This window comes from Mchenga conophoros, linkage group LG12 (genome assembly GCF_057382185.1).
Source record: "Mchenga conophoros isolate Kocher_MC1m ecotype Shallow Benthic linkage group LG12, M_conophoros_male_GT1.1, whole genome shotgun sequence".
NCBI lineage: Eukaryota > Metazoa > Chordata > Actinopteri > Cichliformes > Cichlidae > Mchenga > Mchenga conophoros.
In genome coordinates, this window is record NC_140537.1 from 31,207,703 (window position 1) to 31,230,465 (window position 22,763).

At 39.7% G+C, this 22,763-nt stretch overlaps 1 protein-coding gene across 1 annotated transcript; it reads left to right on the forward strand.

The window, feature by feature from the left end:
• Positions 1-2,588: 2,588 nt before the first annotated feature.
• LOC146562961 (uncharacterized) lies at positions 2,589-16,049 on the forward strand. Its single transcript, XM_085293177.1, has 12 exons — positions 2,589-2,635; positions 4,221-4,365; positions 4,449-4,559; positions 6,979-7,173; positions 7,267-7,444; positions 9,665-9,848; positions 10,067-10,164; positions 10,334-10,717; positions 10,908-11,084; positions 11,453-11,640; positions 12,874-13,097; positions 14,530-16,049. Exons 2-12 carry the CDS (start codon positions 4,273-4,275, stop codon positions 15,131-15,133), a joined length of 2,436 nt encoding a protein of 811 aa, XP_085149303.1. The 5' UTR covers positions 2,589-2,635; positions 4,221-4,272; the 3' UTR covers positions 15,134-16,049.
• The last annotated feature ends 6,714 nt before the right edge of the window (positions 16,050-22,763 follow it).

A 22,763-nucleotide genomic window follows, 5' to 3' on the forward strand; every position in this document is an offset into this window, starting at 1 on the left:
ACATGCATGCAAAGTGCAAAACGTAGGGGCACTTAGGTCAACAACATCCTCTGTTTTATGCCTCTGCATCTTTATATAGTCACAAAATATACAAGAGGAAGTATACAAGAGGGAAATTAAATATATTCTAGCTCTTTGGTTCTCACGAAGAGAAGCAGAATAAATATTGAGTAATGCAACCTGTCCCCTGACAGCAGGATATTACATAAGCTGTATATAAAATGCAGTGATGTATGGCTCTAACACAGCTTATGAACGCCAACATCAGCAATCAATTTGGCCTCACTTCAACGTATTCACAGTGGCAACTTATATTTCCACACTGACCACTGATGACTTTTACAAATCTTGACTCTCAAAAGGTGCTGAGCAGAAAAAAAGTGACAAATTACTCCCTCTGCAGAGCACCACTCACATAATGCATCACATCGTGGATGCTGGAGGGCGGAGATGTGCGGCGAACCCACAATAAACTGACACATTGCTTCAGTGAACATGGTAGGAAGCAAATGCTGGACTGCCAAGCCAAATACGGTCAGACCTCCTATCAGTTTATGAATGTAATGGATCCAGCAGGCAGACGGAGCCTGGTGGCCTCCGGGGGCCCTTTGAATGTGCCACGGCACATAAGAAACTGCGTGGAGCCAGTGTTCGCTTGGCAGATCGGGCTTTTTGAGAGAGCTGAGGCGTGCGCACAGTGCAACCATTCAGACATCTCACAGAGCAGAGATGACGAGAGAATGAGCAGGTCTTTATGGGCAAACATCAGGAAAATGACTGTTATATAACAATAACAGTGCATGATGGGAATGCCTACAGTCTCTGGTGAACTGATGAAAGGAGACATACATGTAGAAGGTCTCTGACATATAAGCTTAAAGTGAATTGTAATGAATACTTTGGGAATTAATGTGTAATAAAAAGTATGTAATGAACACTTCTACTGAAAAGACTTCATGGCAAGGATGACTATTCACTGCTCATTTGGGCACCTTCACAATCGTTTAAGACAGATTTAATAATAGGTGATGTGACATTTGAATAATCACAATTTCGTTCTGAAGCAATTTATTATTTTCTTTTGAAATTTTGTCCATTTTTGTTAAAATTGTTGCGAATGAGTGATGCTTACTGAGTTCACATTGCTCTTTATGACAGCTGGTGCCGCTGCTAATGAACCATGTAATTTGGTTACAAGCTCCAGAATAAGCTGATATGTGTGTTGGTTATGTTTTGAGCTCTATCATGTTTGCGGTTTATCATCACTTCCTTTTTCTTTGCTAACTGTTTTTTTAAGTACAAGTACAGAAAATTGTGGCATCAGTTTTTTAAAAAAAAAGTTGCCGAGAAGTTTGATTAAAATCCTATTCCAGTAAAAGTTGCTGTAACAATCATTCTATCCCCTTCCACCCCGGAGGTCTCTGTGCAAGAACCAGACTGCATTTGCTAAAAAACACAAGTGCAGCCCTTTTTCAAAGAATGCCAAGTGCAGAACGTGTAATGAAGAGATCACCTAGTTTCACTAGTTGATGCGGGATGGAGCATTTGTGGTAACATACTTCATTTTTGTTTGCAGCAAATTTGTTAAAAATTGCTCATGACAAATTGTGGAAATGTTTTTTTGAAATCAGTGGCAGTGATTGTCACGGTCTCGCTGGCAGACCGTGGGGATGTGGGGAAAGGAGGACCCAAAATGCAGGACTCTACAGTGCAACAGTGTTTATTTACAGTGGTGACAATCCGAACAACAATAAATCCCCCCGTGCGATCCCAACTCCCGTTCCGTGTCTTCTCCTTTATCCCGTGCTCCGTGCTCTGTCTCCGTTCCCTGTGTACTCTCCGTGTGCTGCCTCCTGGTCGCCACAATTCCTCCTGAGGAAACACGCATACCAAAGGCAGCCGTGAGTACAAAACCTAACAGTAGACTTGCACTAACCTTGCACAATACACTTAAGACTGACGGGAAGTCACTCAACGATCCAGCGTCGAGGAGCTCTCAGCCACACTGTTTTGAAGCTCCTCTGACGAGGCTTGATCGGCGCCAGGTGTGTGTGGATTCCTGGGTGGGACCGGTCAGCTGGCAGGGCCACACCCACCAGGCCTAAAAGTGCCTGCCACGACCGCACCCTCACATACACAAGCACACACCCCTAAACACCTGACAGTACACCAACACGGAAAAACAGGACAGCAGACACAACCATAATAACAACAACCACAATAATGATAATAATTATAATAATAATAATAATAATAATAACTACAATAGTAGTCCACACTGCTCACGGACCCCGAATCCCTGGAACTGGGTCCGTGACAGTGATTCACGGTTATGAATCTGTGTTCAGTCTCCTCAATTTACATTTGCTAATTGGTTGGTAAAAAAAGAAAAGAAAAGAAAAGAAAAGACTTAAACAATAGCACAGGCAGTCAATGCGAAAAGCAAAGGTCAGAGGCGATTAATGATATATGAGGTACCAATGTCAGGTGACGGGGACTATGTGCCAAAGGCGTCGGCTGCTCAGGTGTCACTGGCTTTGTGAAGAGAGCAGAGAACAGGAGATCAGCAGCTGTGGACATATCACATCACCAGGTGCAAACACATATTCAGCTTCATACGTGGACAAGACAACAGGTAAGATTCTCTATCCTCTCTGGGTTTATGAGAAAAATTGGTGAGTGAGGAAAGAAGAAAGATTTTAAACACATCATAATGTAATAATGTTTTGAGTACTTGCTGTGCTTCCTGTGATTTGTAGCTTTAAAACACAATAAGAAATAATGGAGAATAAGAAAGAATCCATTTTATTTTATTTTTATTTTGTATGGAGGGCATTTATTTATTTATTTAATTTGTACTAATGTAGTTAGGTTAATAATGACATTTAAAATAATTATTAAGAGGTAAACCTAAAAAAAAGAATTAAAAATAAATGTAAATATAGTGTTAGGAATTAGCTATGAATACTTCTAAACTAATATATTTAGTAATGTATAATGAATTTATTATTACTACAATACAAGTAAAAATGCTAAACATGATTTAATATCTTGTTAGTACTGCATACATATAGTACTAGTAAAACCCTAAATAAAGATGTTTTATTTATAGTGGAGCATTTTTCAGTAAGATGTTGTTTCTTTCAGTTTTATATTTTTTTTAAATGGCCCTCAAAACTACAATATCTGATCAGATTAGACAGCACATAGGTTAAACATCTGCAGATGCTACATCACACTGTCATCTATCTATTTACATATGCAAACAAGAAGTAAACAAGCTTCTTGTTTGTATATGTATTTCTCAGTTCTAGCTATATTAAAGGCTTAAAACAAAACATATGGGCCATTAAGAATAGCCATTTAGACAATAAACCAGACTGCCAAAAAGAAACACTTCTTTAGACCAATTTCTTTAGTCTTGGAGGCTGGGGCGCATTCATGCATACGCAGGCTACTAATCTCAGGGGGATGGCTGCGTGCCTGCTACCTCCTCTCCCAGAAGCACTCAGCACAGCAGATGACATGGCTGCGGATGACGCGATTAGATTACAGATACTGAAATTCATCGGTAGGCTGTAAAAGAAAAAAGAAAGCTTATTAGTGAATTAAGATGTGCCTTCTTAGTTTTAGATTTATCATATTTGTATTATTTTTTAAAACACATTAGGTGCTGAGATGGGGAATGGACTTCCAGCAAAGACTGTCTCGATTTATTCACTGAGCTGCAGGATCACAGTGACCTTACAACTTAAATGAAAAGAGAAGGTCCCCGTACAGTTGTTTCTGCAGACTCTCACCCGAGGACCTTATATAATCTTTTCCTGACTAAACTATAATATACATCCTACTCACTGTGAAAATTATAGAGCTTTTCTGTTGCTTCCACCCAGGTTTTCATTTAATTGTCTCACACAAAAAACTTTATAATACCACCTTTAGGGAGCCATAACAGTACAGCTCAGGAAGGTAATAATAGGAATACATTACCATGATCACAGACCTTTGAATCTCTACCCACATCTTTGATTTATACCCTGAAGGTAATATTGTAAAATTAGTGATTATAGAAATAAAAGCACCATTGTCAACAGCCTGGCTGAAGAATGATTAGCAGTACCTTTACCTCATTATTATTTTACCACAAAGTGTTTACAGTGTTCCAGGTGTCTACTTTAACTTGTGATAGTCACACTTTTTCCTCTTACGAACTATAAAAGGTGGAAGAAAACCTTTGACGGTATATATTCAAAAACACGTGTTGCTGGAAGAATGGAGTCGATGAGAAGAATCAGACGGAACAGCAAGACTCTTCTTCAGGATCTCTTTTACAGAGGAGTTCACGGAGGAGACAGAGACACTCCTGTGAGTCATTCTATGGGCATGTTTCTGATCCATGGCTGACATTGCATCTGAACGTTCTCCTTTTCTGAATATTTTTTAAACAGATCCCAGCTCAGCCTAGAGATGCTAAAATGATCCATTCCATTGCCAGTCTGATTAGAGCAAAAAGCAAGCTTCTCCTCCTTGAGAATCCAGACACTGTGGAGATCTACAAGGTCGGAAAAATCTTGAACAGCATGCTAATTTGATGAAATTAGTAACAAGTCCCTTTTTCCCAACACATGACGCATGCAAACTTCAGGAACCTAACATATAATTTTATTATTTTGCTTAAGAATTATGACCAGGTAAACTCTGAGATCTCTACTTGCAAAGTTTATTTACTGAGTGTGAATTTAAATGAGAATTTAAAAAATTACAAAACTCAAAAATAAGACAAAAAAAGAATATACTCACCAGCCTTTTTATTTATAGGTGGATCACTGTAGTATTAGGATGGACTCACTTTTGTCTTCAGAACTGCCTTAATTTTTGTCGGACTAAAATGGTGCTGGAAACTTTCCTCACAGCTTTTGGTCTGTGCTGACATGACACATCAAACAGTTGCTGCAGATTCATCAGACCAGGCAAAAGTTTTCCAATCTTCTATTGCTCAATTTGGGTCAACCTGTTCAAATTATAGCCTTAATCTCTGGTTCTTAGTTGACAGGTGTGTCACCCAGGGTGATTTTCTGCTGCTGCTTCAAGGTTTGACGTGTTGTACATTCAGAGATGCTCTTCTACAAACCATATATAACAAATAACAAGAGTTATTTGAGCTATTATTGGCTTCCTATCAGCTGAAAGCAGCCTGGTTATTCTGCTCTCACCTCTGTCAAGAAGGCACCTTTACCTAGCAAACTGCTGCTCCCTTCATATATTTACCTTAATAGGGCCATTCTCCAACAATCACACAATGTTTAAAGTCACTTAAATAACTTTTTTTCACTCATTTTGATGCTCAGTTTGAATTCCAGCAGGTCATCTTGACCTGCGGTCCGCAATCCCCGGGCCTCGGACCAGTACCGGTCCGTGAGTCGTTTGGTACCGGGCCGCGAGAATTGAGGCTCAGGTGTGAAATGTATGGTTTTCAGGGTTTTTATCGGTTTTCAGCGTTATTTTGTTATCGTTTTTATCGTTAACTCGGTTTTCCTGGCTCTTTTCACGTGTGTTATGAATAAATCTTCTTTTTTTCGGTACTGGTACTAGTTTTATTTTGTTGTATTTATCCGCGACACCTTAAAGGCCGGTCTGTGAAAATATTGTCGGGCATAAACCGGTCCGTGGCGCAAAAAAGGTTGGGAACCGCTGATCTTGACCATATCTATAAGCCAAAATGCAGTGAGCTGCTGTCATGTTGTTGGTATTAGATATTCACATTAACAAGCAACTGAAAAACTATACCCGATAAAGTGTCTGGTGAGTAAATATATACATGGATTGCATACGAAATCACACAAAAAATATATAAGAAGAGTGTTGGTATGATACCCATCATATAACAGACCTGCTTATTACAGTGGATGTAGCAGCATTTCAGTCTTGAGTTAATTCAAATTTTAAGATTTAAAGGTGAAAAATGATCAAAGAGGCAATCATCAGGACTGAAATTTTACCAAATAGGTCATTTCCTACACTATAACTACTAAATAGTTTGTTCCTTTTGTCTATTCAAAAGTCATTCAGAATTTAAAAAGAAAAAAAAAAGAATAAGTAAAGCATTACTTTGTTTGATCCCCGCAGTGAAATGTGTTCTCTGCCAAACTTAACTATCAGCTGCAGCAGCAGACAGCAGCCCTGGGCTCCCACGAAGCAACTCCAGCTGTTTAACAAGAACCATGATGCAGAAGAAGCACCTTAACATGTTTTTATGTTCCTTGGCAGCAGCACTGACTACTATGCCTGTGTGCAATGCCTATTAACATGTCATTATTATTACATGAGTAAGTAATACTCATTGGTCAGGCAATACCTGTCGTCAAACTTATTTATTTATTTTTAACCTCAGTTAAAGTTTGATGTCTTATCAAACACAGTTGTGATGCAGTTGCATGGCAACGACAGGCAGACAGACATGTGAAAGTGTTCAAAACAGACCTTGAGGTAGTTCCAGTAGGTGTCTCCAGGACCATATTTTAACTGATACAGACACAGAGCCACAGAGTGAAAACAATGCCAGCTACACTATCATAGGTGGGAATGACAGTAATACAAACAGACTGGGAGAGGGAGACACAGAAAATTTACAACACCTTGTATTTTATTTATTTTTATTTATTTATTTTTTTGTTTATTTATGTTTTGCTGCCATAGATATCTGTGGCTACCAATATATGTAGAGAAGCAGAATGTAGTGTAACTGTAAATAATTTCTTTCGATAACATTGATGAGCTATGAAAAAATAAAGTATTCTTTTTAAACTGTTCTTTGAAATGTTGCATGTATCTTGTATTCTTATAATTTGTAACTTTGTAATATATTGCATTATTTAATTTAGTTCAGTCTGTTACTGTTCTTATTGTCTTGGAGCAACTGTAACCAAATCATTTCATTAGGGATTAATAAAGTATTCTGATTCTGATCGTCTCATGTAGCTGACTGAGCCTGGAGCCCATTCTAGCAGACCTGGAAAAGGTGATGTTTATCTCCCAGCCATCACAGCTAAGGCTTCAAGCCTGAACTCAATCAGAGGCAGTCTGAGTCAGTCGTGCCCTTACCTATATGACAAACGAAGAGGATCCTTCTCCTCAGTGGCTTCTCAGAAAACAGGAGGTCGCACAGCAAAACAGGTAGGCTGATATTTTGCTTGCAACAAAAACAAATTCAAACATGTTTTAAACCCTTCTTCTTACACTGTGCACGTTCTGCCCTCTTCTTATCAGAGCAGCCTTAAGGCACAAAAAGAGGCAAAGAAATCCAATGTCACTGTGACAATGACCTACCTTGGACAAAGACATCGGAATCTGGGGCTTGGGTCAACTCAGGATGAACTGAAAGTACTCCAGCAAGTCAATGGAGGAGAGAATATTTGTGTCTTCAAAGGCCTCGTAACTCCAGGCGGTAGGAACTGCTAAAGCTGAAACCGTATCGTTTGAATGGCCAACAATGATTCAGAAATTCGTTTTTTATATTTCTTTATATTTGACTCCCTTTTGCAGATTTTAAGGTGTTTTCTGCCATTAAGGGGGTCAAAGTAAGAGAAAGAAATCAGTGGCATTAAAGTGTCCACTGCCACAAGCTTAATTCCTCATCAAAGCAACATTTTAATGAGAATGATGAGAACACTGCCCTGAGGCAGAATTTCAGCCGAACACCAATAAAAAGCTGATGTGTGACCTGATGCACTGTCATCGCATAAAAAACGTCAATAGACAAGACAAGTTATTTCATCTTTGCAGTCGGTACATGTTGATATACACTGTACAAGCATCACTCCAGGGAAGGAATCTCAAAGTCAGGCAAGAAAGAGGTTATGGATTTCTGCTTCAGACTGCATGTGTGATGTGTTTACAAAATCCTTGGTAGGAATAAAACAAAGGAGCAGACAATACACAGAAGCACAATCCAAACAGTCGATCCCACAAAGTCAATGAGATATGTCGTGACTATTATTGCATTGGTTTTACACTTTATATACAGTGATATGTGATTTTGATGGCAAGAGTGCAGTGACATTACATACAGATTTAGTTATATCTAACATTTTGACATAATGTTTTGTTTCCAGTTAAGTTCATTTTAAATAGTGATTATGGCAACTTGTTCAAGGTTTACCCTGCCTCTCGCTCTATTGTTGGTGGGATAGACTCCACCTCCCACTGTCTTTGAATTGACTAAGCAGAATAAAATGAAATAGATAGTATAAAATGAAAAAATAGCCTTTTTTGTACTGTCTGACATATCAATGGCTGGAACTGCAACATAAATTGCACTTGGATCTGCGTCCTGTTTTGAGTATTGCATCTCTTGATTGCACCTAAAAAGGGTCTCTTTCTAAGTTAATGTTACTATTCCCAAATGGGAGTTGCAAAAGCCAACCAGGATGTGGTATGTTTCCAGTGCTGTCAAAGTGGAGGTTCATTCTAAAATCAAATAAACATGTTGTCTTTCTGACCTTGGTTCCATTTATCCATCTAGATAGTTTCAGTGTGAGTCACTCAGTTTTGGAGATATAGCATGCAGAGAACTATTTTCCTTCCACTGAACTACACCTGCCAATCCCACTGAGCTGAGGGAAGCCTATGGTCTAGCCCCAACAAAAAGCTTGTGCACAACAAAGCAAACAACATTAACATTGATGGTGTCTTCTAAGAACTTCTGTTGACTCTGGTGTCTTCTTGTCTGCGTTGTAACATTAGCTAGCCACATTACTTCCTTTGGTTTGGTTAGAGGACATAGTTGAAAAAAAAGAGAAAAGAGTTCCTGAATGAAACTGCTCACACCAAAGTTAATGTTTTTTGTGTTTGTTTGTTTTTATTGAATCATAATTTCTGAAACAACACATTGCTGGTAAACATCTCAAATGTATTTTTTGGCACTTTGAGCACCACAAGGTGAGTTCTGTCTGGATCCAAGATTTTTAACAGAAGTCTGATACTGTATCTCTACAGCCAATGTCACCAAAAACTGGGCAACTCAATCCAAAGCAATTTAGATGAATAAATAACGCTACAGGCCAGAGGAAGAAGAATCTGCAGAGTGATTTTGAGGTAGACTAGCGCTGTAACTCTGTGCTTTTTAGGCCTACTTTTAAACTAAACCAGTTGAGGCAGCAAAAGATTGAACACAGTGTTTAACTAAAGATAGAAGCACTGCCAAACATCACCACATGATGACAATAAGCAAAGATAAAGTAAAATTTGATTAAAATCATAAAAGTGATTTCAATCTCCAAATGCAACCAGTGATGCTATCAATTATGACTAGTGTTTTGGCCCCAAGTCTTTTTGTGGGTTTTGCTCCGTGTGTGTGTGTGTGTGTGTGTGTGTGTGTGTGTGTGCAAGAGAGAGAGAGAGAGAGAGAGAGAGAGAGAGAGAAAGAGAGAGAATATGTGAGCTGTGTGTTGCAGGAGGGTTTTGTGTGACACATGAGACTGCAGGAAGTGCAGAACACCTGGCCACTGTTTTTGTGGACCACAAGCCGTTTGTAACACAAGACAAATGCATAAGAAACCATTACCAAATGTGATGACCTGCAGCAAGAAAAGCCAAACAAGACTACCTTCTAAAAAGATCAAACAATATCTACAATCTTAATATTTGTGCTGCTTGTATCTTTCAGAGCAGTTCCAGTTTTTGTCTCAGAGACATAGAGGTTACCCATTCAGTGCTTCCTTTTATGTCAATGGCATCATGGTGACCAGGATCAGTTCCTGCTGTGAGTACCGCTACACTCCTGGCTTCCAGCAGGGCAGGAAGAGCTGCTTTAGATTGACTTGGCTGGCTGGTGGGATACCCTGCTACAGGTAAGATTACATCCTCTGAGAGACAGACAGCATGGCACTGGCAGAAAAATGAGAATTTAATACCAAATGTCAAAACATGTTGGGTAAATCCATTGTTTTGCAGATATAATGTGTTGTGGGTGGACACTGAGGAAAAAGGAAGCATATTTTACAAGATCAGGGGGTGATGTTGGTACAGTAGGTAGAATATAATGAAAGCACATTTCCATCCCTTTCAGATGCACAAGTCTCCGAACCAAATACAGCTCTAGCCAGCAGCTGAACAACGGCGCAAAGGAGAACTTAAATCTTTCTCTCGAGCAGAGCACTGGCAATGGTACTAAGCCTGGAAATGAGGGTCTCAATTTTCCATTACTTCCTAAAGCTTTTCATCAACATTTTTTGATATCAGGCCCAGTCCTTGCTTTTGATCAACTACTTTAAAGACAAGATGTCTCACAAAGCATTTTTTCCTTCTCATTTTGTCTCTAATGTTTCCAAAGCAGGCGTCATCGAGTCATGTCCATCATCCCCTCTATTTATCCCAGCCAAACCTGTGAAGAAATCAGTGAGGAGGACAAGAAAACACACCAAGGAGGGCAGCAGAGGATCAACAGACAGCGAAGACCTTCCTGTAGCTGGAATTAAAGAGACTTCCAAAAAGAAACGACGCAAGGGTCAAACTAATCAGAAGGAGAGCAAAGGCAAGACAGCTGGAAATGACAGAGGAGAAGAGAGACAAGACGGCAAGAGCTCAACGAGGTCAACAGTGATGGAAAAATTTGAAGACAAGGCATTGTCTGCCAGACAAGAGCAGGACAGAACAACCAGCCCTGTCACAATCCTGCATACGGGGCAGCCGCCATCGAACATGATAAGCAAATTTCCCGGTATGCAAATTTTAATTTTTATCTGGTTTGATTCCTGTAAGACAAGATGGAAAAATAGTGGAAAATAGAATCTTCTGGCCTTTCAAGGGGAGATACAGATGACCTTCAAGCCTTCTGCCTGTGGTATCTCCATTTAATATTCTTTGCAGAGAAAGAAAACAGAAAAGAAAAAGAGTGTTTCTTTTTAAAGATTCATTGCAGGATGAGGAAGCACTGACGAAGCAGAACAGAGAGAAACAGAAGGGCCTTGGATCAAATGGGAAAAACAGAGATGGGGAAAAGCTGAAGGACTTCTATGAAGAATGTGTGGAAATGAGTGCTGCGTTGAAGCAAGGCCCAAGCAAACATCACTGGTTCAAGGCAAACAGTGAGTAAAGAAACCGCAGCACAGTAGGACCAAAGTGGAATCCCCCTGGAGAGCTGTAGCTGATTTACATAATACACTTAAGCAGAAAAAGGTTGAATTTGCAAGAAAGTGATGCATTGAGAAATGTCTGCTTAAAGGAAGACGGATGACGTGTGGGAGAGGTTATGCAGATACACACATGCCTGTGTGCATAAATTTTAGCTGATCTGCTTTCTCTATTGCTCAAACAGAGGCACAAACTGAATTTTAGATTTTATTATTTACATTTTCAAATTAACCGCGGATATCAATATCACTGCATGCACTTGGCTTCAGGACAGTTGGTTTTATTGCACCTGAGTTGTTTAATTTTCTTTCTGTATGCCAAGTCCTGGAGAGGTGCCGGCTCCAGAAGAGGCTGTCATCGGGCCCCAAAGCTCAACGCTCAGATGTGGAGCTCAGTGCAGAAAGTGACACCATTCTGCAGCATGATGGAAAGCCAGAGGAAGAAGAGCACATGGTTAATCAGAGCGCTGGCACGGAAGAGTCCGTTAGAGAGCAAGACCTGCAGGCACAGGTGTGTGTATAACACAAATTACTGTGGTGAAACTGTGTTTTTGCCAGAAGCTTTCCTGGCATTAAATCACTGCCAAAAGCCTCGATTCAAGCAGATTCTTCCATTCTGTGTTTTTGTCAGAGCAGGAATTGTATCTGCCAAATAATATAATGAAATGTCAACATTAAAAAACAATTTGCCCATTAAAGTAATGCACGTTCCATTGTCCCACTTCTCAACTAGCTTTAAGGTTGTTCATGTTTTTCCACACTCTGACTATATTACCATGTTCCAGCTATTCACTAAATAATGTAGTGTTTACACAGAGAGAAACACAGGCTTTTATTGAGTGCCACCATTTTCTCTTTTAATTACTGCTTCATATTTTTAGCTTTTAAGCACAAACTGAGGAACTTGTCCAACATGTAAAATCTACCCTGATAACAGAAAGGTGGCAATATGTCTTAGGCATGTAACACTGATTTGGCAGATAAAATGTTGATTTTATTTCATTTGGATGAATTCAGAGGATTTATTCTATTATTTGGGCTTTGAATACAAAGACGAGTTGTTCAAATGGTCGCTGAGTTTTATCTGGGGCAGGCAGGCATTTCACTCGGTCATACCGATCATGATGAAAAAGCTTCCAACAGTTCCTGAAAAATTCCTCAAGGTCTAGCAAAATGGCAAAGTAGACGTGGCCGGACAGCCAGACCATATGTCTCCGGACTCTCATCTTGTCTGTGTTTAGAAAACCTCCAGCACCTGTCTCCCCCACATCTCTTTCCCACCCGACAACACATCTCACATTGTGTGCTGTTGCGCACATTTACAAACAGTAAATGCTTATTGTTAATATTCCTCTCAGGGCTCAGATGCAAAATGCATTTCTGTATGAAGGACAAAATAATAATCTGCACTTGTGCAAATGTGATTTCTGTATTTTTATAACAGCTGCTTCTCTTGTAATTGAGGTAACTTAGAAGTTAAATGTAATATGTTTTTGTCTGTATCATATCTTTGCAATTCTGTGCTCGCGCATTCTGCACCACTCTACAACAAGATTACAGAAAAGAAGAATTCACAGATATAAAATATATATTCCACACAGCACAGTGCTCTAGTTTCACAGTAAGAAACTGTTCTTATGGATAACAGTATAGCGACACTGCATTATAACAGTTTCATTTCCCGCACTGTCGTTTTAGAGGGACTTACAGTTTTCTGTGACTTTCTCCTGGTTTGTAAATGTAGCTTCATGCCATGATGACAGTGCTGAGCATGTCTGATGAGGTGGAGCAGCTGGTTCTGAGGAACACGGACCTCACAGATGACCTTCTGCTGAGCCTGGCGGGGTCACTAAAAAGCAGTCTGTCTGAAGTCACACTACTCAATCTCAACCTCAACCTCATTGGCCCCTACGGTGCTCACATTCTGCTGGACGTTCTGAGAGTGAAGCCCCAGGTCAAAGGCCTGCAGTAAGTCCTACGCTCCACTGAGTTGTGTCTTATCAAAATCTGACAAAGAATAACATTAGAATTCAGAAAACATGCCCCCATCTAAAAGCATTTGAATATCACTTTTTTTAAAAAGAGAGAGACAGGAATATGAACGGAACTGAAGAGATAGTATAAAAATGCAGCAAATCCAAGAAACACAGCAACCAAAGTAATGGATATATAAGTATCACATTAACTGTGTGGGAATTTCAGCCATTTTTATACACAGTCCCCCATTTTCAGCAGCTTATATTGAATTGGTTTCCTTATTATTATTGTGATGCATTAGGCAGATAAAAGTCTGGAGATGATGAAGTTGTATTTGGTACTTTCCAGTGGAATTCTCCACACGAGGTCTAAAGAGATGTCCTTGCAAGTGAGAGAGCCCATCTTTAGGCTATGATAGCAAAAACAATTTAGAAATCTCGCCCATTCTTACAGGAAAACACTGTCGATAACAGCAAGACCAAAATATGTTTTAAACCACAGAAGACAACCAAAGGGAATGATGGAAGCATTCTTCCCTTGGTTAGAAAAACAACTTCACTGCTTAAAACCAAGTAAAGAACACAGTTGCTGCACAGCTGAAGGACTGATGCTTCACAGTGCAAACAATAAAACAAACAGCAAAGGTGACCCAAGAGTTTTTAAAGGCAAAGAAATATTGGATATTTTTTAATCATCAAGTCAGTCAACTGATTTTTGATTGTTTTTATTTACTGAAGCCAAAACTTAAAGCATAGAGACCCACAAACAAGCGGTAAGTGAAGGCAAATTATCGAGACAGCGGCAGAGTGGTGAGAAAGACCGGCCCCTCTATTTCTAGAAGGCCTTTGTTGGCGACAGTCAAGCTTGTGACTCTGCGTAATTATTCTGAGACTTCACTTTTTACAGATTAAACAAATGAGATGAGATTTTCAGCTGGCAGACTATTTCTAATGCAGCCAATGAAACGTGTATCTTCATCTCTTAAAGGGGAATAGAGGCAAAGATATTCCTGTAAGGGCTTAAAAATAATTTACCTGTGAAAACACATGAATATATTTCAGCATTATTCCCAAATGCACCAGTTCAGTTCTTCAGTTATTCAAAAGCCTTAAATCTGCATTTAACATACCAAATACATCAACCCCTCAACAGGAAAAGATGTAACAAATTAGTTTTCTGCAGATTCCATTTTACTGCAAAACAAAAATACACACACACACACACACAAAATCCACCATTTGTGTCATCCAGTGTCATCCGGTGTAAAAAAAAAAAAAAAAAAAAAAAGGCTTTCTGCCTGAACTTAGATGTCACATGAGAGAAAACTTAATATCAGGGTGCACACAGCTACATTTTCAAGTGAGTGGTTCATGGAGGCTCAAAAATAAATCTCCACAGTAACCTCTATTTTCTCTCTCTACAGCTTGTTTGGGAACAAACTGCGTGACCATGGAGTGCTGACCCTGTTGAACGGAATAGCTGAGCTGCAGGAACAAACAGCAAGAGCAGCTGCTGCTATCCAACAGGCTATGCTTTTCCCATCAGAACACAATATGCTACCTCAGCTGCCCTCTGGATGGAGCTCTTTCAGGCTTTTTACACTTTTAGAGCTGGATATTGGAGGAAATGGTTTGAGCAGTGATGGGGTGAAAGTGTTAGCATCATATATGAGATCCCATTCCTATCTTCAGTATTTAGGGCTAGCACAGACCAGCGGTGCCGATCTGGCAGCTTGGAAGGAACTTTTTGACAGCTTAAAAGGAAACAGCTCACTGACTCAGATCATCCTAGACGAAAATAACTTGGGTGACCCCGGGGTCAGGCTGCTGGCTGACATGCTGAAAGAGAACATGAGTTTGCAGCAGGTGGATTTAGACAAGAACTGCATCAGCGATGTGGGAGGAAATGACATCATGGGGGCTTTGCTTTGCAGGACACAGTTTCCACTGAGGCATCTGAGCCTCCAGGAGAACAACATCAGTGCAGGACTAATGAGCAGGATACAGGAGGAGGTAAAATATAAATGAGTCCTGCAGGGGTGGAAGAATACATTCGCAAACCCTGAAAAACTATGTAACATAAACAAAACACTGACTTGAAAACTCATAAGGTTTGTTGTTTACATTCCGGAGGTCAGAGAGGCAAAACCTGACTCATTTGACTTGTTTGACCATCAAACACACACAAACAAAAAGAGCTCTTCCTTCCTATACCTGGGTGGCCCTGCTAAGAAACACTGCATCTCAGTTTAGTTCTGGCAGGTAGTGTGGGAGGCATGTTTACTTTGGTCTGGATGCATTTTCAAAGAGATATCAATGAACTGAACCTTATTTCTGTATGCCAAGGTTACATCTTCATCTTGATTTTTTTTCCCTACTTCCCACCAGTGTTACCCCTCGTGACTCCACACCTACTTCGCTAAAATCGACTCCAGCAAGACTCCAGGCTCGTTGATCCATCTGTCATTCTATTGAATAATTTGCTGCCTTCGGACAAAAAAGAAACCACAGTGATTCATTCCACCCACAGTATTTACAAGTGGATGACTTACCCACAACATTTTCCCCCAGAGCATTGCAGTAGCTCTTCTCCACTTCTACAAATCAAAAGAGTTATGGACAGTCAACTATGCCACATCAACTACCCCTATTTTGTTAGTTCTTGCATCTTCATGCGCTAGACAGTACTTCTATTCATAATCTAAGAAGCAAAACTAGGCCACACTCATCTGGATTTCAGGGCCGTCATCTCATTGTTCTATCCACATAGACATTCTGAGCATAACTGTACCTGTGATCAAAGCTTGTCAAAGTGGTAATTATCTCCTCCTCTCAAGGCTGCCAGTAGTGATTCTGTTGAAAATAACCCGTCCATATTTCATCTGCAGTCTCTGCGAATTCCTTTCTGCGGAACCCCGATAAAGGCGCTCCTCGAATCCCCAAGCGGATGACAGATAAATGAGACTGGTGTTCCTGAAGATTACATCTGCAGACGTTATCCGGCGTTGCCGTACCACACTGAATAAGCTTCTGTTTGTGGTGTTTGTACATTTAGAATAAAGATGTCTAAATTGGGGTGTCATGATTTGTCAGGTCAATTCTTAGTCCTGCAGAGGGATGTTATCACAGCTAAAATAAGCCCGTGTTTCTTTTTAGTTTTGACTGCTGATATTCTAAGATATTAACAGCCACGTTTGCAGTAGATTCAATACAGAACAAAGTGGTACACCATAACGCTTGGCTAAGCATAAGCTGGCAAACACGAGTCACACTGTAATTCACAGACTCCTTCGATAAGGACTTTGTGCTTCTCTGTTACAAGTAAACCTCGGATCACTGACCCCATTGTCCATCTGCTAATGTATTTAGCCTGAAAGAAATCCTGCAGTGTTACAAGCTTCTTTCAGCTGCTTTTCCAAAAACAAGGCCTTCAACCAGAAGCTCAATCTGTTAGGAATTTACAGGTTGGCTAAAGAAACAGTTCCCCCTTTCAGGCCTTTGTAGATTACTGAGCAGTATCACTTGCTGCTGTACAGTCACATAAGGTCTTGGAAGTGCTGTGATGTCCACTGTTGTTTTAAAGTCAAGGTATAATCAAATCAAACACATCATTCGTCACATTTGCAGATACTGCTAATGGATGAACTACCTAAATCCTTGAAAAACAAAGAATCGCTCTTACACAGCTGAAAGTAGCATACGTAGGTGCTGCTGATACACTGTTACACAGGAGTAAGGTTTCAAATAAGCGAGACTGTGCTGTGGGGAATTGGATAATGGAAAGTCTTCAGAATCGAGTTTCTTGTCTCTGACTTAGGGCAAAAACAAAACAAATGAAGTGAACAATAGTTACCTATCCTCATGGGAAGTTCAGTGATTCAGACATTCTTTAGGGCAGGGTGATGCAATTTATTTCCACTTACAGTGTATAAATGGTCAGTGTCTGTTTCCAGAGCCATTAACTTTTGATGTCTTTGTAATTTTGCCCCACGGATACGCACAGGTGGATTCAAACTTCAAGTTAATTCTTGCACTGGTCACAGAAAAGTGTTAAGATTTGAATGAATGAAAATCCAGGATATGAAAAGAAGAGTGAAACCTCCTAATCTTTAATCAACAGGCTGAGCTTGTGTACTTGTTAGCAGTTGGCAGAGAAAGCAGCTTATGCAAGGAGAAGGCAAAAATCACATTCCAAACTATTCCATATCTGCAGTGTGAATTACTGTGAAGAATAGGGCAGCTCAGATCTTTACATTCTTTGTCATGCAGTATATATGGAAAACCAGAACCCAGCACTGTGCAAGACACTGATGTTCTTCTTTTGTTGCCTGTTTGTGTTAGGTCCTGCACCTGCCCCATTTCGATGTGATTCTTCATGTATTTTTTTAATCTTTTAAAAAGCTAAAATACCATATTGTATTATTTCCAGCACTAAAGCATGCTGGGGGAGACTGAATCCACCTGCATCTATTCCACCATAACAGTGTGAGTCACTGTATGACATGAGGGAATGGATGCGCAGAGGTGTATGTTGGTGTTGTGTGTTTTTATGGAAGCCTGGGGGTGGTTGAGCATCTGTTCTATATGCCAGATCTATGCTGACCACAGGGATACAACAATTTGTTTCAGCTACACAGTCCAAGTTGTGAATCTCTACCAGATGGAAGCTGCTTTTTGTTAATTTCAAATATTTCTTTATGGGGACTGGAGACAGGCTGCAAGCCCTGAAACATTGCTTGGCTTTGCGGCAGGCTAATTATAAAGAGTCAGTTTGCCAATTCATGACAATGCAAAACAAATCAGCTAAGCCCTCGTCTTTACAGAATACTCTGCTCTCTTTTCATCTGTTGCAGTAAACAGAAGGGGAGCAGGAAGCTGATGTTGGCTCATTCTTGCTGCACATTCAAAGCACAAGATAAAAATGAGGGTTTCTGGACTTGTGACATGTTCTGTAGAGCTGCAGAGATCAGAGATCATCACAGGGTGCAATCCATGACGGAAGAGCAATTCACACACGAGCTGTGAAGCTGTGATGACGATGAATACAAAGCTGCAGGAAAGTAAACTGTTAGTACTTCTACTGACAGTCAAACGTAGTGTGTGGCATATTATGACAGGACTGGTTTAGAAAATGAGCAATCTAGTGAGTGAGGAAATCCTTTGAAACCTCAGTTATTAAACCACTGTTTGTTTTGCACACGCTGCATCGCCACCTTTACTAGTACACTGTGTGACACAGTATTATGAGGATGCTGAATGAAGAGTTTTAGAGTCCGCTCCTTGAACAATTGCTCCTGCTGCTGTTTGACATTTGGCAGAAAGAGCAGCTTTTCAATATGGATTATTCATCAGCGGTTTGATCCCCCACTCAAATGTCACCACAACAATGCCTCTGACTTGGCAGCAGCGTCTGTCTTTCTGCAGCTCCACGGGGTAAGGAATTGGCAATAATTACCACATCTAATGTGGCCTTCAGACAGATTCAGTCTTTGTGTTCTAGCACAACTTCAAATTATTATTATTACACTGTTAAAGAGGGTTAAAATCTTGAGTTACCCTATCACTGCATTATTGCGTTCAGTGCACTCACTTATAATATATTCTAAAAAAGTAGCAAAGATGGCCGATACATGAACTGGTGCAGCATATCAGGATGAACCAGATGACTGGTGCATTGTATTATGCCGGAGTGTAGAGGGGAAAAAAGGTTATATGTATGCATGCCGCAAATAATGTGTATTTTTTTTTAAACCTGCATTCAATAACTGTTTGTGTGATGTAGCACAATAACATTAAAAGGAAAACTGAGAAAACTGCCAATATACTTGAAAATGTTAAATATTAACAAACTGAAACAACTCAGTGGAGCAATATTATTAACTTTATTTTCCCTTTTCTGTCACCATTGACAAATTTCAGTCCAATATTCTGTCTCACTTTGTTTCCACAAATGCCTGAGAAAAAAAAGTTACTACAAAATGATCCACACTGTTGAAAGCTAGTTCTTAACTTTACCAGTCTGTAAAGTTAATATTCCCACAGCTGCCTTCTGTAGGAATATTTAAGGCAAGAGCCGTGAGACTAAACTGTAAAGTTTAAGTTCAGGTACAGCTAGGTAGATTTGGTGTGCAGTAGTCTTTACATGCGCACAGACAACAGACTATAGCCTAGAACTAACATAATATACTATTGTTATAGTAGAACAAAGTACAAAGTATTACTGGGCTGAACATCAAAACAGTGTGCTTTCAGATGTTATCATTCTTTTTGTAGTTGAGGGGAAAAAGCAGAATTGTTAGTAGGGAAATGAAATGAATATAGTAGTATTTGATACTATTATATATCTCTTTTCCTCCCCAAATTTCCTGTTGTAATATATGGAATGGGTAAACAGAACACCAGGGCATCCTCTTATTGGATCCAGCTGTGCCTGAGCAGAGTCTGCTGCATTCAGCTGGCCCCATTTCCCCAAGACATGAGAGTAAAACAAAAGAGTCTGTGTTTATCAGACAAGCGTTTCCATCTCTAGAGCATGACATGAAAAGATGTGCCATGTGTTAAGCTCATATTTTAAGGTTTGTTATAAAAATAGAACAGAATATCCAAAAATATCCCGTTTATGTTTTTACTCAAATTGAATCCAAATTTAATTGAATATATCACCATAAATCTTAAACTGTGCAAACTGAACTGTTGCTTATAACTAATTAGCACTCAGTTGAACAAATTTGCCTTCTATGCTAATTGCAATGCTAGTTACAACGACACTGTCGGCAGGAAAATCCACCAATTTTCCACACACACACACACAGAACTTCTCACTTGGGTCCTGTGAAGAAGAGAATATGCTATTAAAATACTCATAGAAAATCCTGCAGCTTTTCCATCAAAGCTAATTCATGCTTTCCACTAAAACAAGCTTTTGGCCTGAACTGCGAGTATGCAGGAAAGTATTTGCTTGGATTGGAAGACGACTCTTCTGAAACTGCTGTCAGGTAGAAAAGCAGAAATTTAAATCCCAGAGGCCAAACTGAAAAGAGCTCTCAAACTTCTTCATGTCAAGGACCACCAACATGCATCAGACCACAAACCTTTATGTGCCCAAAGGAACCATATCTGGAAAGACTTCAAATATCTACGACACATAACATTTTACTGCCTGTGTTACATAGGAAAGCTATTACTGAAGAACACTCCCTTACACAAAAAATGTGTATTTTATTGGACAAATGGGCCCTGGCTAAAACCTAAAGGGCCCAGCTGATCTAGAAAATCATTTAGAGTGTAAATGATTTAAATATATAATTATTTTTTTCAGGAAGCATAAATAGGTTTGGGTCTGAGTGCAGCGAGGATGGAAAATACATACGCCATTAGTTTTGATTGTTGATAATATGAAAGTAAAATAAAAGGTTTTGCTAGGAATTACCTTAAAATTTAGGACAATTAATTTAGGGAATTACTAATTAAAATAATTAGCTTTCTTTTAGATGTGTGGAGAGGCTCGTGCCCTGACAGCAATATGAAACTATCGCTGGCAATTATCTTAACTTAGATACTGAAAAACAATTTTAGGCCTATCAATAGGCAGGATCTCTGAAAAAAAAGAAAAGGAAAATTCACAAAAGGTAGGCGAAAATGTAAAAACTGAACAAAATCAAAAATAAAAAAAAAATAAAGATGGATAAAAAATACCACATATCTTAAGACCACAACATCGCAAAAGCCTGCTAACCTTTGTTTGTTATTAGCCCAGAACTCAAGTCACTGATGACAGTAAACACCCAGGCACGCAGGGGTGTTAATAAGTCCTTCATGGACTCTTGAGCAAAGTCATTTAATGTTTTAACAGTGATTACCAAAATTTTGAAATCAATATGGAACTTAACAGGCAGCCAGTGTCAGTTTGCCAGTACTGCAGTAATGTGCTCATACTTCTTGGTGCCAGTTAAAATCCGGGCAGCAGGGCTGTAAAGCGAGCTCTAAATGATGCCTGTATAAAAAGCACTGAGACAGTCGAAGTGAGAAAAAAGACCTATAAATTACGTCCATCTTTCATATACAGTTTGTCTAAAGACAAAATAAAGCTCTGAAGCTCGTTCTGTAAAACGCTTTATTCTCTTACACAAAAGCTGAATTGCAAAAACAACAAACTGGCAGATCTGTTGCACTTAAATAGACATGTTACCTGGTTTATATTTTAATGCTAAGCTGAGCTAAAAAGTAACCATTTGCTTCTTCTTCTTCTCATTTAACTCTTGGCAAGAAGATAAACAGGCATGCATCTAAGAACCCCTTGGCAGTTCCTGGGCAACAATTTGAGAATCACTTGCATAGGCTGCTGCAATAATCATTACAAACCCCATGAAACTTTACACTCCAGATTGAAGATCTTCCCCTAGGCTCTTCCACAGGACATAGCTCTCCTTGTCTGTAAACTAAAACGTGTGGTAACAAAAGCTCACATCCGGCGATGCTGAGACAGGTACATGGGAAGTGCTCTTTCAAGGTGGTGAGCTCCCTTCCTTCCTGGTCATGAGAGGACGAACTGTGTGGGGACTCTGTGCGAGGAGAAGAGATCCAGTTGCAGACGGCTGAATTGGTGCTCTGTTGGGTCTCCCCTGGACACTGTCATAGCGTGTTTGTTGAAGGCGGGTCAATGAGGACTTTATTTGGCAGAGGAATTTCGCAGCACACGACAGTACGCATGCACATACACACATACATGCACAAATTGGAATCAGTGCAGCCCTGCAACCCTGTTATAATGGTGAGAACGGAAGTGAACAGTGAAGAGGCAGGGGGTTAAAGGGGGCTGTCACAAAAAGCTGGTTTAATGGTTTAAATTTCACTTGATTAAATTAATTGTTCATTTGTCAAAGCGGAAATGTGTTCCTCGCTTTTGCTGGGGTTCGGTTGGAGTTTGATGGAACTTGACACAGACAGAGTAGTTGCGAAGCACAAACAGCAGGAGTGTTTACACTGCAAATTTTCAAATGTCAGACAGATTACTCTGAAAAAGTTCAGTCACACGTTTCACAAGAAGTTAAATATTTTCATAGAGCGCAAGTGGATTGGGGGTGAGTCCACAAAAGTACTTTCATGTGGTTTTGCTTCACCTCAACTGATTATGTAGATGGAAAAAACCCTAATTCAAATTCCTGGGGGTTTCTGACTCTAAAAATGTGTAAATTGCAACAGTTTCAGGTTTTTGTGACATGCAGGTTTGGCCAATAATATTATTTGCTGACATAAATGAACAGAGGTATACTTTCAATATCAGCAGAAGTGCAGAACAACTGAGAACGCACACACAGAAAGGTGCAGAGCAGTTTTAGTAGTTTTTGCAGTTCATCAGTGTTGCTTTTGCTGGAATTTGGCAAATTAATAACTAGAAAGTAGCTGGAGGACCTGTTGTCATGTTGGCATTTTTGAAGCAAAGACTGACCCAACATGGTAGAGTTCTGGGTTATCACTAAATGCTTGAAAGCACGACTAGTAAGTTGCACAGATGTTTGCTATTTAGTAGGCTAACAGTAACAGACTAATAAAAAACTGAAATTCACTGATAGCAAACATTGTCATTTGTGAGATCAAAACCTGTGTGCCTGTGTTGGCACACTTATAACATGGCCACACCCTGCACATCTGGTAGAAA